The sequence below is a fragment of the Strongylocentrotus purpuratus genome, unplaced genomic scaffold, assembly GCF_000002235.5.
Source record: "Strongylocentrotus purpuratus isolate Spur 01 unplaced genomic scaffold, Spur_5.0 spur5_scaffold_13, whole genome shotgun sequence".
NCBI classification, from domain to species: domain Eukaryota; kingdom Metazoa; phylum Echinodermata; class Echinoidea; order Camarodonta; family Strongylocentrotidae; genus Strongylocentrotus; species Strongylocentrotus purpuratus.
In genome coordinates this window covers 31,016,203-31,039,254 of record NW_022145598.1, presented here as the reverse complement: position 1 = coordinate 31,039,254, position 23,052 = coordinate 31,016,203, and the positions used below count along the sequence as shown (strand labels likewise).

The 23,052-nt window shown below is 39.5% G+C and overlaps 2 protein-coding genes across 2 annotated transcripts; both read right to left on the bottom strand.

Annotated features, from left to right (window-relative positions):
- Positions 1–71: 71 nt before the first annotated feature.
- LOC105444335 lies at positions 72–3,859 on the bottom strand. Its single transcript, XM_011678437.2, has 3 exons — positions 3,772–3,859; positions 2,738–2,843; positions 72–2,129 (listed from the first exon to the last, which is right to left on the bottom strand). The coding sequence occupies exons 1-3, from the start codon at positions 3,857–3,859 to the stop codon at positions 371–373; spliced, it is 1,953 nt and encodes a 650-aa protein (XP_011676739.2). The 3' UTR covers positions 72–370.
- A 3,768-nt stretch (positions 3,860–7,627) lies between these two features.
- Positions 7,628–9,642, bottom strand: LOC115923111 (L-rhamnose-binding lectin ELEL-1-like). Its single transcript, XM_030983341.1, has 3 exons — positions 9,528–9,642; positions 8,450–8,586; positions 7,628–8,129 (listed from the first exon to the last, which is right to left on the bottom strand). Exons 2-3 carry the CDS (start codon positions 8,553–8,555, stop codon positions 7,822–7,824), a joined length of 414 nt encoding a protein of 137 aa, XP_030839201.1. The 5' UTR covers positions 8,556–8,586; positions 9,528–9,642; the 3' UTR covers positions 7,628–7,821.
- Between the last annotated feature and the right edge of the window lie 13,410 nt (positions 9,643–23,052).

Genomic DNA, 23,052 nt, shown 5'->3' with positions numbered 1-23,052 from the left:
GAGCAAGCACACAACAAAGAGTGTGCACCAGACTGTGTCCAACTGAATTCGAGTTCGGTCGATATGATTTGCTCTCTATATATCTGCTTATGAAAAACAGGGAAATAATTATCACAGATTTTGGCTATTTTTTTCAGTTTTCTACCACTCATATTTCTTAGAAACGTTTACATATTATTAAGTGTTATTCGATGATAATATAGCAGTTTAAATCTCTTCTGTTTAAACTTGCGAGAGGTCATTTCCGTAAAGCTACCGTACTAAATCATGTACATGGTGACCAAAATGTTTTCTACTTAGTTGTCATAAATGAGCACGAGAATCAAAATATCATCTTCACTTTTCTCTTCTCCTTGGTATGTTCGTACTATCATTTCGAGTCATAAGCGAAGTTGAGCTTCCCGTACTGATTGCCCATATCCGAAGCGCCGGTCCGACCCGGGGAGACCGTGTTTTCCGGGGGCCTCTGGAGATGTGAATAGTCTTCATCGACACCGTCTTGCTCGTTTCCTTGATATTGACGGTTGTCCAAGGTCTGATAGTTGTTTGTCTCATCTACAAGGGAACCACTAGGGTTCTCGTAATCATCGCCATCAGCAGATTTGTCTGTCATTATACCTGGATTGATAGGTGACGTTTCTGACAATTCCTTGCGCTGGAGATGGTCGTAAGGCTCTTCGGAGATGTCCTGCTTCGGAACTTCATAATCGGATGTCGCTTTTGGCTCTGCGCCGGGATAATCGTTATCAAGATCTCCAGTCTCAGTTGTCATACCCAAAGAACCATACCCGTTAGAGGGCGGGTGTCCGGACGTCTTTGGGCCATGTTGAAGCACGTCATATGTGCTATCCTTGTCCTGTTCCGTTGCCTCGGTGTTACCATTCATAGATTCGGGAGAGTTGTCATCTTTTATTAGGTGCTGGTATGTGTTATCTTGTAACGCTTCCTGTTTCATGGACTCTCCGCCTTGATCGAATCCACGGGCAGTATCATCGGAGCCAGTTTCATTTTTCGCGAGAGATTGGTAGTCATTGTTTGGGAGTGAACCAGGCTTAGGATATGCAGGAGATGGGTTATTCGTATTTGGCTCCAGGATGGCGTAATCAGGACCACTGGTCTGAAGCGCCTGGTAAGTATTATTCATTGATGCAACAGAACTACTGCTTTCAGGTTTCGTAGGTGTTTGTGCATTTAGGTGAAGGGAGGTGTAGTCGGTTTCATCTTTACGTAAATCTTGATATCCTTGGTCGACTGTTTCATTTGGAATGCCACGTTTCGTTTGACAGTGAAGATCCTGCTTCCTCCCTTTAAGAAGCTCTTGATAAGGTCCGTTTGGTGTTTTTTGTGCACTGTCTGGTAGGTTGTACTCGTGGTAGTCACCCTGTTCTTTTCCTCCGAACAAGACATTGTAGTCCTGTTCTCCTAACTCGTTGTAGATGTCTCCGTTGTCATGATTGGTAGGTGAGACTAGAGATGGAAGTTCGGTGTACTCTTCATCCTGATCCTGTAAAGTCTGCGTCTTGGAAATATGGTTCATTGCTGGAACAAAATGTTTAGCCCCGGGACTCGTAGGTGTACCGTCATCTCGGAGTACAGAAGTGTAGTTGCTATCGTCTTCACGTAAATCTTGATATGCGTGACTGTCCCTTTCGGTAGGAGCACCTTTATTTTGAGGCTGAAAGATCTTATCATTATCATCATTCAATGCATGTTCAACTCCTTTTAACAAAGTGTCCGTTGGGGAAGTTACTGCTTCCTTTATTCTGTCTTTCATAAGATCTTGGTAAGGACCGCTTTGTGTTTTCTCTGCAGTTTCTGGTAGGTTGTACTCGTGATAATCTCCTTGTTCTTTGCCTCCAAATAAGACATTGTAGTCCTGTTCTCCTACCTCGTTGTAGATGACCATGTTACCCTGTCTGGTGGGTGGGACAGAGGTGGGAAGTTCGAAGTACTCGTTGTGTTGATTGTCCTCAGACGACAAGGGCATGGCAACATTTGAAGCGCCCTCTATTGGATTTACACATTCTGTGTTATCGTTTTGGTCCATAGCGGAGGTCGTGAAGCTTGGGTTGAGAACAGTTGTTGGGGCGTCAAGGTGTGGGTCCCGATCTTTTGATCTAGATAATTGTCTAGAAAGAAGAAGGAAAGAAGGAAAGGTAGGATAACGTCAAAAGATACATGAATTATAAAAGGATACTAAAGCAAGAGTTTGGCAGAATATACGATGAGTCTCCTTGTTCAGTTAAAAATGGTTAATGGTCTTTATTTATTGCATTGCCTGTTAGGGAAGTTCTATAAAGAAACAGAATTGTTGTACATATACAATGAGTCCTATCCGAGGGAATAAATAATGGAGACGATGAAATTAACTACGATTAAAGTCTTCACCCCCCCCCCCCCTCCCACACACACGCACACCCGTACGCAGACACACATAAACACACACACCTCGCTCTTCTTCTCTGTTTGTTTCTGTACCACATCAATCGATTTTGGCTATACTGTTCCAGACTCCCTCCCTTTGTTGCCATCAACATTAGCCCCATGCCACGACCCCTCCCCCGTCTCTCTCTCTCTCTCTCTCAGATCATCTATGTACACTACCCAACCGTAAACCAGATATTTTCCATTAATTTTGAGAAGAAAACTAAGTGTTTCCGAACAAATTATGGGAATAAGAATGATAAAAAATTATACGGGAAAACAACTAAGAATAGAGCAACATAGAAAATGGTACCTCCTCTTGTAGCAGATGACTCCAGAGATAGCAACAATCAAAAACACGACAACGACGACGATGACGGCTGGGATCACTGGACTAATGGAGTCTGTGGATGATGTATCTGAGATATATTATAACAAATATATATAATATAGACATGATTCGAAACCATTTGGACATTTTACTTGAATAGTTGAAGGTGTTTATTCTTTAACCATATAGTCATGAAATTCCCTTTCATATGGGGGATAATGAATTTGATCGGGCGACAACTGCTCCGGGCTCTAAATGTATACCCGTAAAGCTATGCGTACAATAAAGTTAGCAAAGATGCGCATTTTCATTATTTATGCATAATTAATGTGGTTATTTAACAGAGGCTGGTGGCGATGGTCCAATGGTTGTGACGGTTGTCATTGGATGAACTGAATGGGTTGAAATAATAATACCAAACAAAAATATTATTATTCGCGACAATCAAGGCCTGCAATGAAAAGCCAAACTGAATTTTAATTTTGCTCTGTATTTAAACAATAACGTATAGAATGTCACGGTGATCCAATTACATGACAGATCATTAGTTGAACAACAATGCACAAACGATATTAAAAAAAAGACTAGTGAGAGAGCAGGATAGGATTTGATTTGGAGGCCCCGTGTACAGAATAGAGTCACCACCTTTGCACGTCATGAACCCACTGCACTATTCGTATAAGAGTAGGGGAAAACCCCGGTATAGTGGTCCAGCTGCACATCCCAGCAACCTTGGCGTTATATCCTGACTTATGGATCCTGTCAAGTATCGACGTAGAAGAAGAGCACCGTTTTAAAACTTTGTTTTACTCACGGCACACTTTTAAGAAATACAAAGTTTCGCGCCACCTCAATCCTAAATTCATCACAGAAAATGTTGCATCACTCTGGGACTCGCCAAGTGCCATGCATGCACGTAAGGGCACATTTCTTTATAATTTCTTGAGAGCGAGCGAAGCAAGTGAGAAAGAAAAATGACCCTTTAATGTGGTTTACAAAATAATGTGGTCATTTACCAGAGGCTGGTGGCGATGGTCCAATGGTTGTGACGGTTGGTATTGGTAACACTGAATGGGTTGAAATAATAAGACCAAACAAAAACATTATTATTCGCGACAATGTAGGCCTGCAATAAAAAGCTAAACTGAATTTTAATTTTGTTCTGTATTTAAACAATAGCGTATAGAGTTGCGAGGTGATCCAATTAGTACGTGATAATTCATCAGTTGAACAACAATGCACAAACAATAACAAACAAAATCAGACTAGTGAGAAGCAGAGAGCAGCGTTTTTCAATCTTTTTTTTTTTTTTTTTTTTACTCACGGCTCCTTTTTAAGAAATACAAAATCCATTTTACAGACGCTCACAATACTGAGCAAACAACACTAGCTAACCTACCCGTACCGGATAGCCATTCAACACCTGGGTGGAGAGTGACAAATGTTGACTAATTTCTTGCCAAAGGACATTTAATTAATGCAGGGCTGGGATTCGAACCCTCAACCGTTTCGTTGCGAGTCAAGTAAATAAACCCTTACAACACGACGTCTCCACTTTGCTTTAACTGCTATTTTTAGTTGTCATGATTTATTCATCGTGAGTTTCAATATTGGTGGCAATGTACAGCTGCCACCACAACTGCCGATTTCTCACAATATCTCCCGCCATAATAAAGCGATAAAAGAATAATAATTTGTCGACAAACGAATTAAAATACTAAAATAAGCACTATAAACCATAAATTTGTCTGTTACAAATAAATGGGGAAAATATCTGCTTACCGATACAACCTGTTCCATTGAAAGTATATCCCTCATTACAGGTACATGTGAATGATCCGGGAGTGTTCGTGCATGCAGAATTTGCGTTACATTTGTCGATGTCATCTTTACATTCATTGACATCTAGACAAAAAACAAAGCAAAGTCATGATCCATTTAAAATAATCTGTTGATTATTTACTTTCGGCCTAAAGCAGTCCATCAACTAATATTTAAATCTTGAATTATCACTCTAATCATTCACTATTACCCCATTCACAGTGGCCTCAAACACCGCGACAGCAGCGGGACTGTCCCGCTGCTGTCGCGGTGTTGTCTTCAGTGTGAAGGCTCGGACCCGTTATAAACTATCGCGGGATAACACCGCCTCGCGATAACGCCGCGACAAACTATCGCTAGGTTCGCCTAGCTACAGCAGCGGGACAGTCCCGCTGCTGTCGCGGTGTTTACTCAGTGTGAAGGCTCTCCGCTATAACACCGCGACAAACACGTGTGATTTGTTTACTTACCTATCACTGACCTCTTTTCTCCAGCAATGGGGAACATAAAGTGAAATAGAAATAAAGTAACCAGTAGATTCAAATTGATTTTATTATTTTGTAGATATTATAATTATCCAAATAAAAATATTTCACACTTCAAAAAATTAAAATATTCTGACTGGAAGCAATAAAAATGCTAGTTTTTTAAAAAGTAATATGATCGAGGATACAAAAAGCAACTTGACATGTTTACCTTTTACAATCGAAAACCCCGCGCTGAAGTATTTCCGGTCATATCGGGGTCACTCGCGGGTCATGAGCCATGCATACACGTGTTTGTTACGGAGGTAATAAAAATCACCCGCTGCAGCGTGAATGGGTACATGATATTTATCCCGCTGCTGCAGCGGGATAACTTTTCTACTGTGAATGCATTTGTAGCGGTGTTATGGCGGTGTCGCCGCTCCGCTACAACGCCGCTACAAATTTCAAAACCACTGTGAATGGGGTATAATACCCCATTCACAGTGGCCTCAAACACCGCGACAGCAGCGGGACTGTCCCGCTGCTGTCGCGGTGTTGTCTTCAGTGTGAAGGCTCGGACCCGTTATAAACTATCGCGGGATAACACCGCCTCGCGATAACGCCGCGACAAACTATCGCTAGGTTCGCCTAGCTACAGCAGCGGGACAGTCCCGCTGCTGTCGCGGTGTTTACTCAGTGTGAAGGCTCTCCGCTATAACACCGCGACAAACACGTGTGATTTGTTTACTTACCTATCACTGACCTCTTTTCTCCAGCAATGGGGAACATAAAGTGAAATAGAAATAAAGTAACCAGTGGATTCAAATTGATTTTATTATTATGTAGATATTATAATTATCCAAATAAAAATATTTCACACTTCAAAAAATTAAAATATTCTGACTGGAAGCAATAAAAATGCTAGTTTTTTTAAAAAGTAATATGATCGAGGATACAAAAAGCAACTTGACATGTTTACCCTAAAACCCCGCGCTGAAGTATTTCCGGTCATATCGGGGTCACTCGCGGGTCATGAGCCATGCATACACGTGTTTGTTACGGAGGTAATAAAAATCACCCGCTGCAGCGTGAATGGGTACATGATATTTATCCCGCTGCTGCAGCGGGATAACTTTTCTACTGTGAATGCATTTGTAGCGGTGTTATGGCGGTGTCGCCGCTCCGCTACAACGCCGCTACAAATTTCAAAACCACTGTGAATGGGGTACTAGTTTCTCCCAAAAGAACAATGAAATATTGGATTTTGACCATCGGTTGATGTGATAGGGTGAGGGTGCTGCAGACCCCTGCTAATTAGTGTCCATTTATAGTACTCCCATTATGTAAAAATATGTAGAACAGGTGTCACTTGCATATTCACCTGTTCACATGTTTACATAATAGGAGTGAAGGGATGTTCCTTTGTCTACCACAGCAATTGTTGAGGGTAGAATGAGGAACTGTTTATTTTGTCCTCTTTCTTTGTCCGTCATGTTCATAGTGTCTGGACATTTGTTAGTGTGACATAATTTTATGACAAAATTACACTGGCGCTATATAGTAAAATGTACGATAATTTAATATCCTTCCAAAAGACGCCACCTCCTTTTCTCTATGGTCATGTTAGATGCTAATTAAACATAACTAAAAACATAACATAAACGTTATTGAGTTTGATTTTCGAATAGAGGTATTATCCGTAGCTGATTACCTGTACAAGTGGACCCACTCCCTCTGTATCCAGGATTACAGGTGCATTTGAAAGATCCTGGAGTGTTGGTACATGCAGCATTGGTGTTACATATGGCTGGTCTACTTGTACACTCATCGATATCTAAAAATATATGTAATGATTGAAAGCAGATATAGTGATGGGTGGTCAAATTATTATATTCTTTCGAAAACAGAAATCTGTTATTACCTTTGTATCTAGTTCTTATATCAATCATGAGTTCATTTTCTACGACAACTCCACAATAAAGATCACCGTCTCCTATAGGAACCCTAAAAAGATGTACGGATATATCCCTTTGCAAATTTGTATTTGTTTCTTTCTCTCTCTTTCCTCCATACCTCTCTTTCCCCTTATTCTTCTCTTTTCTCTTGTTACTAAACTCTCCTACGATTCTAGGCTAGGGCTTTTTTTTTAGTTATACCTACAAACAATCATCCCGATTAATTCAGTCATCATTGCCTACCGTTGCAGTTGTGTCCGTTGTCGGAGTATCCAATATTACAGTCGCAGAAGAAAAAGCCAAAAGCGTGTTGACATCTTGCATTTGCATCACAACTGCTGGTACCACCTGTGCATTCGTAGAAATCTTGATAATTCAATAAGATTGATGCAATACATAAGCCTTGACAAAAAGTCGTTAAAACTTTTTAATAAATCTTACTTCAGTGTAAGGACGAGACGTAAACCAAAATTTCGTTCTTCTTTTTTTCTTTTTTACCATTTTTTTTCTTCTTGTTCTTAATATTCCTGTTTTTTTTTTCTTCTTCTTTTCTTCATCGTCATCTTCTTCTCATTTCTTCCCCTTCCTCTTTTTTTTTTTTTTTTTTTTTTTTTTTATTTTTTATCTTTTTCTACATTTTGTTACGTTGCTGTTGCTTTTTTCTCTTCTCTTCATAATTTCTTTAATGTGTATGTGCCGGTGTCTGGAGATTTATTTAAAGTAAAAGTCAAACGAGGTAGGATGAATTCGGAACATTTTAAATGGCGTTATTCATTAGTTGCATAGTCACGGATTGTATTAAAGATGTGGGCTTTTGTTTAAATTAATGTGAATTAAAAGTTGAGAGAAAAACGTTACCTGTGCATGTGTAGGCTATCTCAAGGTACTTATATGTTCCCTTGCACGGATCACCATTAAGATCATTCGATGCTATAACGGTGCATTGCGATTGGCCGTTACAATCTCGATCGAGAACAGCCACTACGTCTACTCCACAAGTCGTGTCTGATACTTGGTCGTCAGGACAGGTTGTCTTGTCCGTTCGTCCGTAGACAGCAGTGCAAATGTTGATAAGGCTATTTTCACAATTGATTTCAGTCGACTGACTCTCACAGACAATTACCTTAGTCTCTGTAGAAGAAAAGAGAAGACCACTGGCTTAAAGTAGCCCGAGCAGTATGTAAATCCTTGCCCCTAGTTCACAGTAATAATTGTGTTTCAATTTGTCGACCCTATGGAAATACGAAGGTGAGGAACGAACACCGGAAAATATCATAACCATTATTATTGGTAATATGAATCGTGTACATACTAGTTATACAAAAAGAACACAACAAAAAAAAAATCGTTAAATGAAATATTATTCAAGGTTCGATCAAATTCATTACACAACGAGACAACCACTCCGATTTCCTACCCTCTATTTCCAATTACAATCGAGATTTGCTCACCATATTCCTGGACGGGTGGTGGTGTGACTGATGCTGCTTGCCTGAGGACTAGCAAAGAGAAGGATACACGAAGCACCATCAGACCTCTCCTCTCTGCCCAGGCCATGACTGTCCAGTTTTGAAGGTGTTATCGAGTTCTGGTAGAGAAGAAAATAAATTGTCTCAGAATCAGTAAGGGTATCGTGGTGTAGTGGTTCATTCACTTGACTCTCAATCTTATGGTTGAGGGTTCGAATAATGAAATAACGACCTTCAGTTGGCAAGACATTGATCCACATGTGTTACTCTCCACCCAGGTGTAGTTAGGTACCTGGCAATTCCTTTGTTAATTATAATTACAGGGCCCTCTGAAAAAATAGGATTAATGCTGATAAAGCTTTCCTAGGTAAACAAAATTGCTATTATAATTATCATAATCACCGTTATTATCATTATTATTATTATTATTATTAATATTATTATTATTATTATTATTATTATTATTATTATTATCATTGTTGTTATTATTATTATTATTATTATTATTATTATTATTATTATTATTATTATTATTATTATCATCATTATTATTATTATTATTGTTGTTTTTGTTATTAATACCATTATCAAACGTAACTAGCTACAAGAAAATCAAGATTACAATTTAAAAGATATTAGCCTAAATTTTCTGACAAAAGATGCACAGAGAACTATTCTATTGTGAGAAAAGATAATTGAACCACAATGAGGAATTTAAGCTAATATTTGACTTATGTGGTGCAGTACTTTACAGTCAACGTTTTATTTGGGCAAGATTTTTTGTAGATTGTGTTTATATTTCGCTGGTCTAAACAACTTTGTGACATCCATAATTAATTCATTCATGCCAATCAAGCCAGTTTCTCTCGAGACAAAATTCCATTAAAAGAATTCGAAATGAGCTTCAACGTCGTAGCGTCCAAAGCATGACTGTTCAACTTCCTCCTATAAAGTTACCTTTATTCTCCAATATATGGTATTAAAACACATCATACTCCCCACGCGTACATACACACAATCGTAATAAAACATAATTATTATATTCCGGCACAAAACTTACAAAAATGGAACTTTTGTGGCCCGGTTCGGTGATTCTGCTGAATGAAAATACGTTGAACTGACTACAAACCGAGAGTGCGTAAAACCTTACCTAAGCTCTAAACAGGAAGTGATTTGCAAAAAAAAAAATACAGAATGTTTTTTTTTAATCCCTACTTCACTCTCTATCCTCTCGGACACCGTTTCGAAACTGAGTAAACACAAATGAGATTGATACACGTCTCCAGGGGCGGCGATCTTGGGGGAATGGGGGGACACGTCCCCCTCAATAATATCCTTCAAAATGTACAAGTAAATACCAAGTACAGTGAAGTGTGAAAAAAGAATATTGCTTGTGTGTATACTGTAGTTTTGCTAAGGACTGTAATTTGTTAATACAACAAAACTTCAACAACATATGAGGAGGTAATCACTTCTGTCACCTTCACCCCTCTCATTCACTATTGCTCCCTCGCACTTGCGTGTATATGTATATATATGTATATATATTTTTTTTTGGGGGGGGATTGGGGGCAGTTCCCCCCAAAATGAAAATCAAACGTGGTTTATTTCTGATTCTAATGGCATTATTTTGTTTCCTGAGCTTCCGGGCTCTGCCCCCTGGACAAAATATGCTCATCTGACCTAAATAAAAAAACTCTGAGCTTCATGGGGCTTCGCCCCTTGACACCCGCCGGGGCTTTGCCCCTGGACCCCACGCCAATTTACGTTCCACTTTGCTTTGCTCTACCTAATCGTAAATACTTTAGCCCCCTTCCACCCCTATCTCAATGGGGACCATATGCAGACGATCGATTTGTAAGAATCAAATTCGATGACGATTCACTTCTCAACGTCGTTGTAGGTACCACAACAGTTGTCTGATATCCTCCAAAATACATTCCTTTATAACATAAGAACTAACTTCTCTCTGCTAAGGAAATAAATTCATTGGAGCAGGACTGGTCCATTGAGGAAATGAACATGGTAACAATAATATTATGCGATCACAGCTCAAAAGATTCGTTCGCCCTTTAAACTACTGAGCAGGCGCGTACGCAGGGGGGGGGGGGGGGGGGGGCGGGGGTTAAACCCCCCCTTTGGTATTTTTATGTGTGTAACCCCCCCCCCCCCCAAAAAAAAAAAAAAAAAAAAAAAAAAAAAAAAAAACCTAAACCCCCCCCCCCCCTTTGATTTTTTTTTTCTTAATTAAAAAAAATAAATAAATGAATAAAAATACTCCCATAGTTGACCTAAAAAAGGTTACCTTACCCCCCCCCCCCCAACGGGGCAAAATGTCAATTTTTCAAATTTCAGTGTCCTCTTACCCCCCCCCCCCCCCCCCCCGGCATATTCAGCGGTCGGCTGAGTCGTTGCGATTTTAAAAAATAAATAAAAAAAAGTGTCATCTTACCCCCCCCCCCCCCCGCTTATTCAGCGGTTGGCTGATTCGATGCGAAATATTAGGCCCGATTTATAAATGTTAACCCCCCCCCCCCCTTGAACAAATCCTGCGTACGCGCCTGCTACTGAGTATACGAACTTACGTTCTCTTCTAATTTGTATTGGATTTTTTCTTTTCTCTCTTTCTTACTAATTTTCAGTTTTTTGTCTTTATTTTCTTTCCATTTTTCTTTCTTTCTATCTCTAAAAAAGAAGAAGAAAGATTCGAAATAATACTATCGGACGTGGACAGATCGATCCTTGACATGTTTTTCCTCCGAACCCCTCTTAGTCCATTACTTGCACGAAAAAATTGAATAAGAAAAGTTTCTTGCTTTGTAATCAAACAGATCATTGATTTAGTTCACAAACATTTTCTTTATTTTATTTTTTACTTCTAACGTTACTTAACGTTAGAAAAGCCGACAGTCTAAATGAAAGGACTGTTGGATTACAAAGCATGAAACTTTCTGAAAATGAACATTTTGCGTCATGATATTATTATGCAAGCACGTAGATTAGATTGTATATACAGGCTTGTATTTGCAGACAGCAGACAATTCTGTATATCTGGCCGGACATATAGCCTTGTCGTAATTAATATTATACATATAAAATCTATTTCTTAGTTTGGTACCCCCCCCCCCCCCCAAAAAAAAAAAAAAAAAAAAAAAAGGTACCCCTTCCTCTCGTTTTACCCAGCTCCATTTCTGATTTGCCTCAACTGCCCTTTTGAACACGCTGACGCCTTTAGTCATTTATATTTCCCATGATTTATGCCTTGAAGTTCATCTATGCTTTCTCTATTCATCACATACTCCATCTCTCTCTGTCTCTCTTTCTCTCTCTGTATCTCTCTCTCTCCCTCCCTCTTTCTCATCAATCTGTTTATTTCAAAATGTAACTATGTTACCACGCATCTATGTGGCTTTCTTGTTCTTGTTATTATGTTTTTCTTCAACTCCCTACCATGCACTCATGTTCCGGTTGGCAAAAATCATTTAATAATGCAGCTAATAATGAATGACATCACTATCGTCACAACTTTATTAACAATTACAACATTGACAGCTGCCGTATGCTAAAATCGATACATATTTTTATACAATGTCACAAATAGACTTTCTTGTATCCTGTGTCTCCACTATATAATTATAAATTATACAGATAAACATTTCCTTCACGGCTCTTTAATATTATTCTATACAGTGCAAATCGATGAACCCAAGAAACATTTCAGAATGTATGTATAAAGTGCAACTATTAAGACAAGTTTGTAGTATCATAAATATGCCAATCAGTTGTCATTTCGTCAACAAAAATAGGCAGGAAACTTCCACTTATTGCAACAGGTAATACTTCAACACCTATAGTATCATAAAATATGCACTTGATAATATTTGAAAAAGATCAGGTAACCGGGAGTGGTGAAAAGGTTTAAACATAACCAAATCAGAAATAATTATTTCCTATTCACCTTATATACACAACAACAGAGCCATGCAGTTATACACACAGATCGACCAAATTGGGGTTCAGTTGGACAAACTCTGATGCACATTCTGTGGTGTGTACTTGCCCGACAAAGCAACATGGCGCCGTATTGTGTCCAACTTGGACGATACTGCTACATACTTCGATGATCCTGAGCAACAGCTTACAAGGACGCCCTTAGATGAAAGCAAATTACATTTTAGAAAGTTGTAGCGATGAATGTGGGGGGGGGGGGGGTAATCAGGCCATCATGTGCACATAAATGTAAGAGAAAAAAATAGCCTACATTAGATTGTAGTATGAACGATTGATACACGTTTGTAAAAACCCAATACACACACACAATGTCTGTTTTGAGCATTCCCTAGGAGCGATCCGTGCGCAATATAAATTTAGCCATTGTTATTATTATTTGAGATGTAAACTAATTTGCTCTGATCTCAGGGCGTCCTTCAGAGTCATCTTTTTTTCTTTTTTCTTTTTTTTTTATTTTTATTTTTTTTTTGGGGGGGGGGGGGGGGCAAGCACACAACAGGGAATGTGTACCAGACTGTCCAACTGAATCCGAGTTCGGTCGATATATGTATATGATGTGCTTTCTCACCGCTCATGAAAAAAGGGAAATAATTATCACAGATTTTTGCTATTTTTTTTACAATTTTCTACCACTCATATTTCTTAGAAATGTTTACATATTATTAAGTGCCATTCAATGATACTATAGCAGTTTAAATATCTTCTGTTTAAATGTGTGAGAGTATTTCCGTAAAGCTATCGTACTGCATCATGTGCATGGTGACCAAAAAATGTTCTACTTAGTTGTCATAATTGAGCACGAGAATAAAAATATCGTCTTCCTTTTTAATCATCTCCTGGGTTTATATTCGTACTATTTTTTCGATTCATAAGCGAAGTTGACTTCCCGTACTGATTGCTGATATTCAAAGCGTCGGTTCCATCTGAGGAGACTATGTTTCCCAGGGGCCTCTGAAGATGTGTATACTCTTCATCGACACCGTCCTGATCGTTCCCTTGAGATCTAAGGTTGTCCAAGGTCTGATAGGCGTTTGTCTGGTAATCGAGGGAACTACTAGGGTTCTCTTAATCATCGTCATCAGCAGATTTGTCTGTCGTTGTGCCTGGATTGATAGGTGACGTTTTTGACAATTCCTTGCGCTGGAGATGGTCGTATGGCTCTTCGGAGATTTCCAGCTTTGGAACTTCATAATAGGATGTCGCTTGTGGCTCTGCGCCGGAATAATCGTCATCAAGATCTCCAGTCTCAGTTGTCATACCCAAAGAACCATACCCAAAGAACCATACCCGTTAGAGGGCGGATGTCCAGATGTCTTTGGGCCATGTTGAAGCGCGTCATAGTTGTTATCCTTGTCCTTTCCCGTTGCCTTTGTGTAACCACTCATGGATTCACGAGTGTTGTCATATTTTATTAGGTGCTGGTATGTGTTACCTTGTGACGCTTCCTGTTTCACGGACAATCTACCTTGATCGAATCCACGGCCAGTATTATCAGAGCCAGTTTCATTTTTCTCAAGAGATTGGTAGTCATTGTTGGGAGTGAGCCAGGCTTAGGATATGCAGGAGAAGGGTCATTCGTATTTGGCTCTAGGATGGCGTAATCAGGACCACTGGTCTGAAGCGCCTGGTAAGTATTATTCATTGATGCAACAGAACTATCCTCAGGTTTCGTAGGTGTTGTTGCATTTAGGTGAAGCGAGGTGTAGTCATCTTTACGTAAATCTTGATAGCCTTGGTCGACTGTTTCATTTGGAACGCCACGTTTCTTTTGACCGTGAAGATCCTTACGCTTCGCTTCAACCAATGCACACTCGGTCCCATTGACTAAAGTCCCTTTGGGAGAAGATCCTTCAGTAAATCTTCCCTGCATTCCCCCTTTAAGAAGCTCTTGATAAGGTCCGCTTGGTGTTTTCTGTGCACACTCTGGTAGGTTATACTCGTGGTAGTCACCCTGTTCTTTGCCTCCAAACAAGACATTGTAGTCCTGTTCTCCTACCTCGTTGTAGATGACCATGTTGCCTTGTCTTGTAGGTGGGACAGAGGTGGGAAAATCAGAGTACTCATTATGTCGAATGTTCTCATAGGACAAGGGCATGGCAGCATTTGAAGCGCCCTCTATTGGATTTGCACATTCTGTGTAATCACTTTGGCCAGCAGCGGAGGTCCTGAAGCTAGGATTGAGAACATTTGCTGGGGCGTCAAGGTGAGGATCCCGATCTTTTGATCTTGATAAGTGTCTAAAAAGAACAGAGGAATGGTAAAATAACATCAAAAGTTCCGTAAAATGTATAGGGATATTAAAGCAAGAAGTTGTCAGAATATGCAATGGTTCTCCTTATACAGTCAAAATGGTTCATGGTATTTATTCAAAGCATTGTGTGCCAGGGACGTCTTCTTTGCACTACTTGTAGCTACTTGCGCCATCTCTATATTAAACAATGCCTAATCGGTGACCATTGGTCCCCCATGATCCTCTTTTTCTTATGTTAACTGAGAGCTGAGTTGATGAGATAACGACCTGTCCAGCGACCTTGCAGGGCGGTCTAATCCCTCTTGTAAACTAGTACTGATAAGCTTTGAATGTGGTTAAAAAAAATAATGTGGTTATTTACCAGACGCTGGTAGCGATGGTCCAATGGTTGTGGCGGTTGTCATTGGAAACACTGAACGGGTTGAAATAATGAGACCAAACAAAAATATCATTATTAGCATTACGAGGTGACCCAATTGCATGATAAAACATCAGGTGAACAACAATGTACACACATTAAAAAAGGCTAGTGAGAAAGCAGGTAGGTTAGAGCAGCGTTTTCAACCTTTGTTGTTGTTGTTTTGTTTTTCTTACTTACGGCACACGTTTAAGAAATACAAAGTTACGCGTCACCTCAATCCTAATTTCATCTTAGAAGATTAATTTTGCATCACTCTGGGACACATTTGTTTCGATTTGTTGAAATTTGAAATGAAGAAAACATTTATTCAACACATTTTCAACATTCTTCACAAGTCTACAGACAAATATGGAGATTTTTCTGTAAAATGCATAAAATTAGCATTTTGCATAATTAATAAGGCTATAACGACAAAAATGTGCATATTAGGAAAAACTAATTATACCATCTTGTTCCTTACGTAAATATCTACAAACATGCAAATTTTCGCGTTCATCGGACTTTCGACGGCCGAGATCATGAGGTGCTCAAAATAGCCCAGTACAGTAAGGGCTAAATGTGGTTAAAAATTTATTTTGTAATCAAAGCACATGTACTAGATAACATATGAATTATGCATGTGGGCACCTTGCTGCCGAATTCATCGATAGATAATTCTTATCATTATTCGGTCACCTTGAAACATCAAAATAAGGATATTCAGGCATCTCCTTTCACATAATTGTCCTGTTTCTAAATGTTGCGAGCGAGTGAAATGACTCGCTTGGTAAAAGTGTAATTGTATATATAAAATATAAGATACAGTTCGGGAATATGACGATATTCTGGCACCTCGATGGAGAATAGAAGGATATTTGGGCACTTCGCGACCTAAATAATGATGCTTGGCTGTTTGCAAATGTTACAAGCGAGCGAAGCGAGCAAGGAAGAGATCCGTATATGTTATTGACTTGAAAGTATTATTTCCTTACATTAGTACTTATAGCGGTTTCTAATGTCTTGAGTTCGCGATATTAACGTATTCAGAAATAAATTTTAATATGACTAAATTTCCCTTGCGGTACCCCTAGATATGTTTTGCGGCATCCTGGTTGAAAAACGCTGGGTTAGAGAAAAGTATTACAAGTGGATACTGCAGAATGGGAATTTAGCCGGGAACAACGATAATTAACGATTTTCTTTTAGGGTTTTACAGATATATTATTACCCTGGTTGTCGGATTCATGGCCTGCACATTATATGCAATTTTCTGCACTCCCCCCCCCCCCCCCCCCCCCCCCCCCCTGGGGACGCCATTTACAGACGTTCACCATTTGACACCTGGGTGAAGAGTGGCAAAGGTTGGTGAATTTCTTGCCAAAAGGAAGTTTAATTAATGCAGGGCTAGGCTTCGAGCCCTATTGCGAGTCAAGTAAATGAACCCCTACAACATGACTAAATCTCTACATGGTGAGCGTTCGCGAAAAAGACCGAAGTTCTCCCCGCGCTTCGCTTCTAGTCGTATTTTACCCGATTATACCCGGGAAAGACACGTAGTCTTGTCAATTTACATCCCCTTTAACTGCTATTTTTAGGTGAGTTGTCATGTTTCATTCATCGTCAATTATATTATCGTGGGCGATGTACAGCTGCCACCACCACTGCCGATTTCTCATAATATCTCACGCCATTGTAAACCTTTTTTTTTTTAATTAATAATATGGAGAACCGAATACAAATACTAAAATAATACATTTACTGACTTCTAGACAACAAAAAAAAGACCAATAGCACAATCATGAATTATCTTAAATTATCAATCTAATCTCCTAATATATCCCCAAAAGAACAACACAATATTTCGAGCACAGTGGAATTTGACCATGCAGGCTCCTGCAAATTTTGAAATCTATTTAAACAACCCTCACGTAATATCCGGGCAAACATCCCGTTATATTAGGTCAGAGAGATGGTCTTTTGGACATTTCGTCCCTATTTTCACGAAGTAACGGTAGTGAATGAAAATCGCATACACTTTGCGTGCAGATTTTCCTCACTACCGTCACTTCGTGAAAACAGGAACAATTTGTTTGTGTGATATTTGATCACAAAATTCCATTGACGCTTCTATAGTAAAATGTACGAGAATTTGATTTCGTTGATCAAGTCGATTCGTCTACGTGCAGTTGTCCAAAAGAAGACGTAGATGGCTTTAACCAGTATTTGCCAAGCTACACGGCCTTTAAGATGCGAACTTTTTTTTAAATATTATTGTTAAAATAGAATTATCTACTTTTCGATAAGAGATGCTTATGTTTGCAAATATAGCTTTGTGTAAATGATGAAGAAAGTAGAATTCGGATACCCCCCCCCCCCCCAATGAAATTAGAAGTTGAAAGAACAATCGTTACCTTTGCATGTGTAGGCTACCTCAAGGTACTTATATGTTCCTTCGCATGGATCACCAGAGAGTCCATTATTTGCACTAATTGTGCATTGCGAATTGCCGTTACAATCTGGACCGAGAACAGCCACTACGTCTACTCCACAAGTCCTGGCTGATACTAGTGATACTAGGGAAAGACAGGTTATCCTGTCAGTTCGTCCGTAGACAGCAGTGCAAATGTTGATAAGGCCCTCTCCGCAATTAATTTCATTCGACTGCCTCTCACAGACAATTACCTCAGTCTCTGTAGAAGAAAAGAGAAGACCACAGGCTTAAAGTAGCCTGAGCAGTACGGTAAATCCTCGTCCTTAGTTCACAGTATATCGTTTCCATTCAGAACCTACGAAATACGAAGGCGACGGACGAATACCGGAAATATCATAACCATGATATGAATCGTGTATATACTAATTCTAAAAGAAGGGGGGGGGATCGTTCAATGAAACATTAAATACAGTTCGATCAAATTCATTACACAACGAGTAGTCTATACAACAGAAAAGAAGTCCCCCCGCCCCTGTCAAGGAGACGTGGATCTATCACTGTGATTTCATACCCTCTATTTCAAATAACAATCGAGATTTGCTTACCACATTCCTGAACGGGTGGTGGTGTGACTGATGCCGCTTGCCTGAGGACTAGCAAAAGAGAAGGATACATGAAGCACCATCAGACCTCTCCTCTCTGCCCAGGCCATGACTGTCCAGTTTTGAAGGTGTTATCGAGTTCTGGTAGAGAAGAAAATAAATTGTCTCAGAATCAGTAAGGGTATCGTGGTGTAGTGGTTCATTCACTTGACTCTCAATCTTATGGTTGAGGGTTCGAATAATGAAATAACGACCTTCAGTTGGCAAGATATTGATCCACATGTGTCACTCTCCACCCAGGTGTAGTTAGGTACCTGGCAATTCCTTTGTTAATTAGAATTACAGGGCCCTCTGAAAAATATGCTTGATGCTGATAAAGCTTTCCTGGGTAAATAAAATTGCTATTATAATTATCATCATCACCATTATTATCATTATTATTATTATTGTTAATATTATCATTATCATTATTATTGCTTTTTGTTTTTGTTATTAATATCATTATCAAACGTAACTAGCTACAAGAAAATCAAGATTACAATTTTAAAGATATCAGCCTAAATTTTCTGGCAAAAGATGCACAGAGAACTATTCTATTGTGAGAAAATATAATTGAACCACAATGAGGAAGTTAAGCTAATATTTGACTAACGTTTTGCAGTACTTTACAGTGAACGATTTATTCGGGCAAGATTTTTTGTAGAATGTGTTTATATTTCGCTGTTCTAAACAACTTTGTGACATCCATAATTAATTAATTCATGCCAATCAAGCCAGCTTCTCTTTCGAAAAGAATTCGAAGTGAGCTTCAACGTCGTAGCGTCCGAAGCATGACTGTTCAACTTCCTCCTATAAAGTTACCTTTATTCTCCAATATATGATATTAGAACATATCATACTCCCCACGCGTACATACACACAATCGTAATAAAACATAATCATAGTTCCGGCACAAAACTTACAAAAATGGAACTTTTGTGGCCCGGTTCGGTGATTCTGCTGAAAGAAAAAACGTTGAACTGACTATAGAAACACAAACCGAGAGTGCGTAAAACCTTACCTAAGCTCTAAACAGGACGTGATTTGCAAAAAATACAGAATGTTTTTTTATTCCCTACTTCACTCTCTGTAATAATATGATTGCAGGGCCCTCAGGGAGAATAGTATGAATACTGATGAGGCTACCCTGGGTAAACAAGACATATTATAATTATTATTAATTATTATCCTCTCGGACACCGTTTCGAAACTGAGTAACTGACACAAATAAGATTGATACACGTCTCCAGGGGCAGCGATCCCGGAGGGACGGGGGAAAGGCCCCCTCAATAATATCCTTCAAAATGTACAAGTAAATACAAAGAACAGTGAAGTGTAATAAAAGAATTTTTACTGCTTGTTAGTATACTGTAGTTTTGCTAAGGACTGTAATTTTTTTAATACAACAAAATTTCAAAACATATGAGGAGGTAATCACTTCCGTCACCTTCACCCCTCTCATTCACTATTGCTCCCTCGAAATTGCGTACTCATATATGTATATATATATATATATATTTTTTTTTTTTTTTTTTTTTTTTTTTTATTAATTTATTTATTTAATTTTATTTTATTTTTTTTTTTTTTTTGGGGGGGGGTAGTTCCCCTCTAAATAAAAATCAAACGTGGTTTATTTCTCATTCTAATGGCATGATTTTTTTTCCTGAGCTTCCGGGCTCTGCCCCCTGGACAAAATATGCTCATCTGACCTAAATCAATTCCTAAAACCTCTGAGCTTCATGGGGCCCCTGGACCCCACGACAATTTACGTTCCACTTTGCTTTGCTTTGCTCTACCTAATTGTAAATACTTTAGCCCCCTTCACCCCCCCCCCCCCCCCCCACTTTGAAAAACATTCCCAGGGCCTGCGTAACATGTAAAACGTTTTTGCTCATTACGCCACTGCTCCCTCGTCCCTCGCATTGCGTCCCCCCGGTCATGACAAGAAGTCGCCGCCCCTGCACGTCTCTAGTATAATTTTTAAACCCAAGTGTTTTTTTTTTATGCACACACATGCACATTACCCTAGTAGGAAACCTGCAAAGCAAAGCAAAAGTACGGTACTGAACAGGCAAGTGACGTGGTGTAGAGACATACGTTCGCCTTGAAAGACAAATTTGAAATGATTTACTTATCCATTTCCTACGACACTGTAATACATGTATATTTAAATGGGGACCATATGCAGACGACCGCTTTGTAAGAATCAAATTCGATGACGATTCTCTTCTCAACGTCGTTGTACGTACCACAACAGTTGTCTGATAATCTCCAAAATACATTCTTTATAACATAAGAACTAAGTTCTCTCTGCTAAGGAAACTAATTCATTGGAGCAGGACTAATAGCATGAAATTGAGGAAATGAACACGGTAAAAATAATATTCTGCGATCACAGCTCAAAAGATTCGTTCGCCCTTTAAACTACATGAACTTGCGTGCTCTTCTAATTCGTATTGGGTGTTTTTCTTCTTCATTCCTTACACCTTTCTTTCTTTTCGTTCCATTTTTCTTTCTTTCAAAAAAAAAATAAGAAAGATTCGAAATAAATTCTATCTGACGTGAACAGATCGATCCTTCATTATGCACTGTCGCCGAATCCCTCTGTGGTAATTTTTTGCACGAAAAAATAAATGAGAAAGTTTCTTGCTTTGTAATCAAACAGATCATTGTTTAATAATAATAATAATAGCTAGTTCTTATATAGCGCTTTTCAGGACCGAAGGCCCTCTCAAAGCGCTTTACAGATATATATATTATTACCTTATTTTAATTGTATGTACTTCTAACGTTACTTATGCCTGGATTACATTTGGCCTGCGATTAGTCTACGGAGCCCGTATCCTGCCCGTATCCCCTTTTCCGTGCGGCCTCTGTGCGGAGGCAGGAGGCGGCCGTGAGATTTTCGTACGGATTCACGGGTTCCGCAGCCTTTACGATTTTGTTTCGCGAGAAGTTAAACAAATTTGAAAATATCGTAAGCCCGTAGCCCGTATACATGTCGTAGGTGGCATTGCACAATCTCCGCACGGGCATCGCCCGGAGGCCTCGCACTGATTGTGCAGCACACATACGAATTTTCGGTGAACATGGGGGCAAAACAAATCGTACAGAGATTGTAGACTCGTGGGGCATTCGCACGGCCATTGCACAGCTATCGCAAGGTTGCTGTTCGCTGCCCGTGCAGTATCCGTGATATTGAGCAGTCATCTCCGCGCAACCTTTGCACGGAAGCTGCACGGGCTCCGTACGATTTCCGTGCGGAGGCTACGGAGACTGCACGGCTACTGCTTTCAAATTGCTCGATTTCCGTACAATCTCCGAGCAGCCTCTGTACGGATTTGCCCCGGCCTGCCCCCGAGGGCCAATACAATAAATGGCACGATGCTCGTTGATAATGTCAACACAAACATCGTAGCCCGTAGCCTCCTACGATGTCTACGACAAATCGTAGACTAATTTATCGTACGGCGCCCGGGGCAAATGTAATCCAGGCATAAACGTTAGGTAAAGCCGAAAGCTTCTGAACTAAATGGAAGGATTGTTGGATCACAAGGCATACATTTTTTATACTCCATCTCTCTCTCTCTCTCTCCCTCTTTTTCATCAATCTGTTTATTCACGCATCTATGTGATTTTCTTGTTATTATGTTTTTCTTCAAACCCCCTACCACTCATGTTCCAGTTGGCAAATATTAATTACAAGGGGTAAATAATGCAGCGAACAATGAATGACATCACTATCGTCACAAACTTTATTAACAATTGTAACATTACCAGTAGCCGTATGCTAAAATCGATACATATTTTATACAATGTCACAAATAGAATTTATTGTATCCTGTGTCTCCACTATATAATTCTATACAGACAATCCAGATAAACATGTTCCTTCACCGCTCTTTAATATAGTATTCTATACAGTGCAAATCGATGAACCCAAGAAACATTTCAGAATGTATGTATAGAGTGCAACTATTAAGATAAGTTTATATTATCATAAATACCCATCAGTTGTCATTTCGTCAACAAAAATAGGCAGGAAACTTCCACGTATTGCAACAGGCAATATTTCAACACCTATCATTAATATAATATACACTTAATAGCATGTGAAAAGTTCTGACAACCTGGAGTAGTGAAAAGGTTTAAGCATGATTATCCCAAATCAGTAATAATTATTTTCCATTTACCATACACAATAACAGAGCCATACAGTGGTACATACAGACCTACCAACCCAGGTTCAGTTGGACGCACTCTGATGCACATTCTTTGTTCTGCTAGTTGCCCGACGAAGCATCATTGCGCCGTATTGTGTCCAACTTGGACGATGCTGTTTAGGGGCGGTTTAGGGACGGGGGGGGGGGGGACACGTCCCCCCTCAATTTTTTAGGGGGGATCGTCCCCCCTCAAAATTTGAAAAAGTGCAACAACAAAAATGTATAGCAAATACTGACTAAAGACTGCAACACAATCGTAGGCTCTGGAGGGTCCAAGGGTGCAGCGTTTAGACAAATACAAATGCAAAAATCTTTTCACTCGGTAGCTACGCTCCCTCGCATAATATCCTTCAAAATGAGAAAGTACACACAGGGAAATTGAAGTGTGGAAAAAGTATATTGCTTGTTTTTATACTATACTTCTGCTAAGGTATGTAATTTTGTAATACAACAAAACTTAAAAAACCTGTGAGGGGGTAGTCACTTCCGTCACCTCCACCCCTCTCATTCACTATGCTCCCTCGCACTTGCGTACTGATTGGGGGGGGGGGGGGCTTTGGGAGCAGTTCACCCAAATGAAATTCAAACGTGGTTCAGTAATAATTATTTCCCAGTTACCATACACAAT

Excerpts from the sequence above, each read along its gene's own strand:
- LOC115923111 (XM_030983341.1), bottom strand. The coding sequence starts at position 8,555 with ATGGCCTGGGCAGAGAGGAGAGGTCTGATGGTGCTTCGTGTATCCTTC. Across the intron at positions 8,130-8,449 it reads ACCACCCGTCCAGGAATATG|AGACTAAGGTAATTGTCTGT; the intron begins GTGAGCAAATCT and ends TTTCTTCTACAG.
- LOC105444335 (XM_011678437.2), bottom strand. The coding sequence starts at position 3,859 with ATGTTTTTGTTTGGTCTTATTATTTCAACCCATTCAGTGTTACCAATA. Across the intron at positions 2,844-3,771 it reads ACCATCGCCACCAGCCTCTG|ATACATCATCCACAGACTCC; the intron begins GTAAATGACCAC and ends AATATATCTCAG. Across the intron at positions 2,130-2,737 it reads GTCATCTGCTACAAGAGGAG|ACAATTATCTAGATCAAAAG; the intron begins GTACCATTTTCT and ends TCTTCTTTCTAG.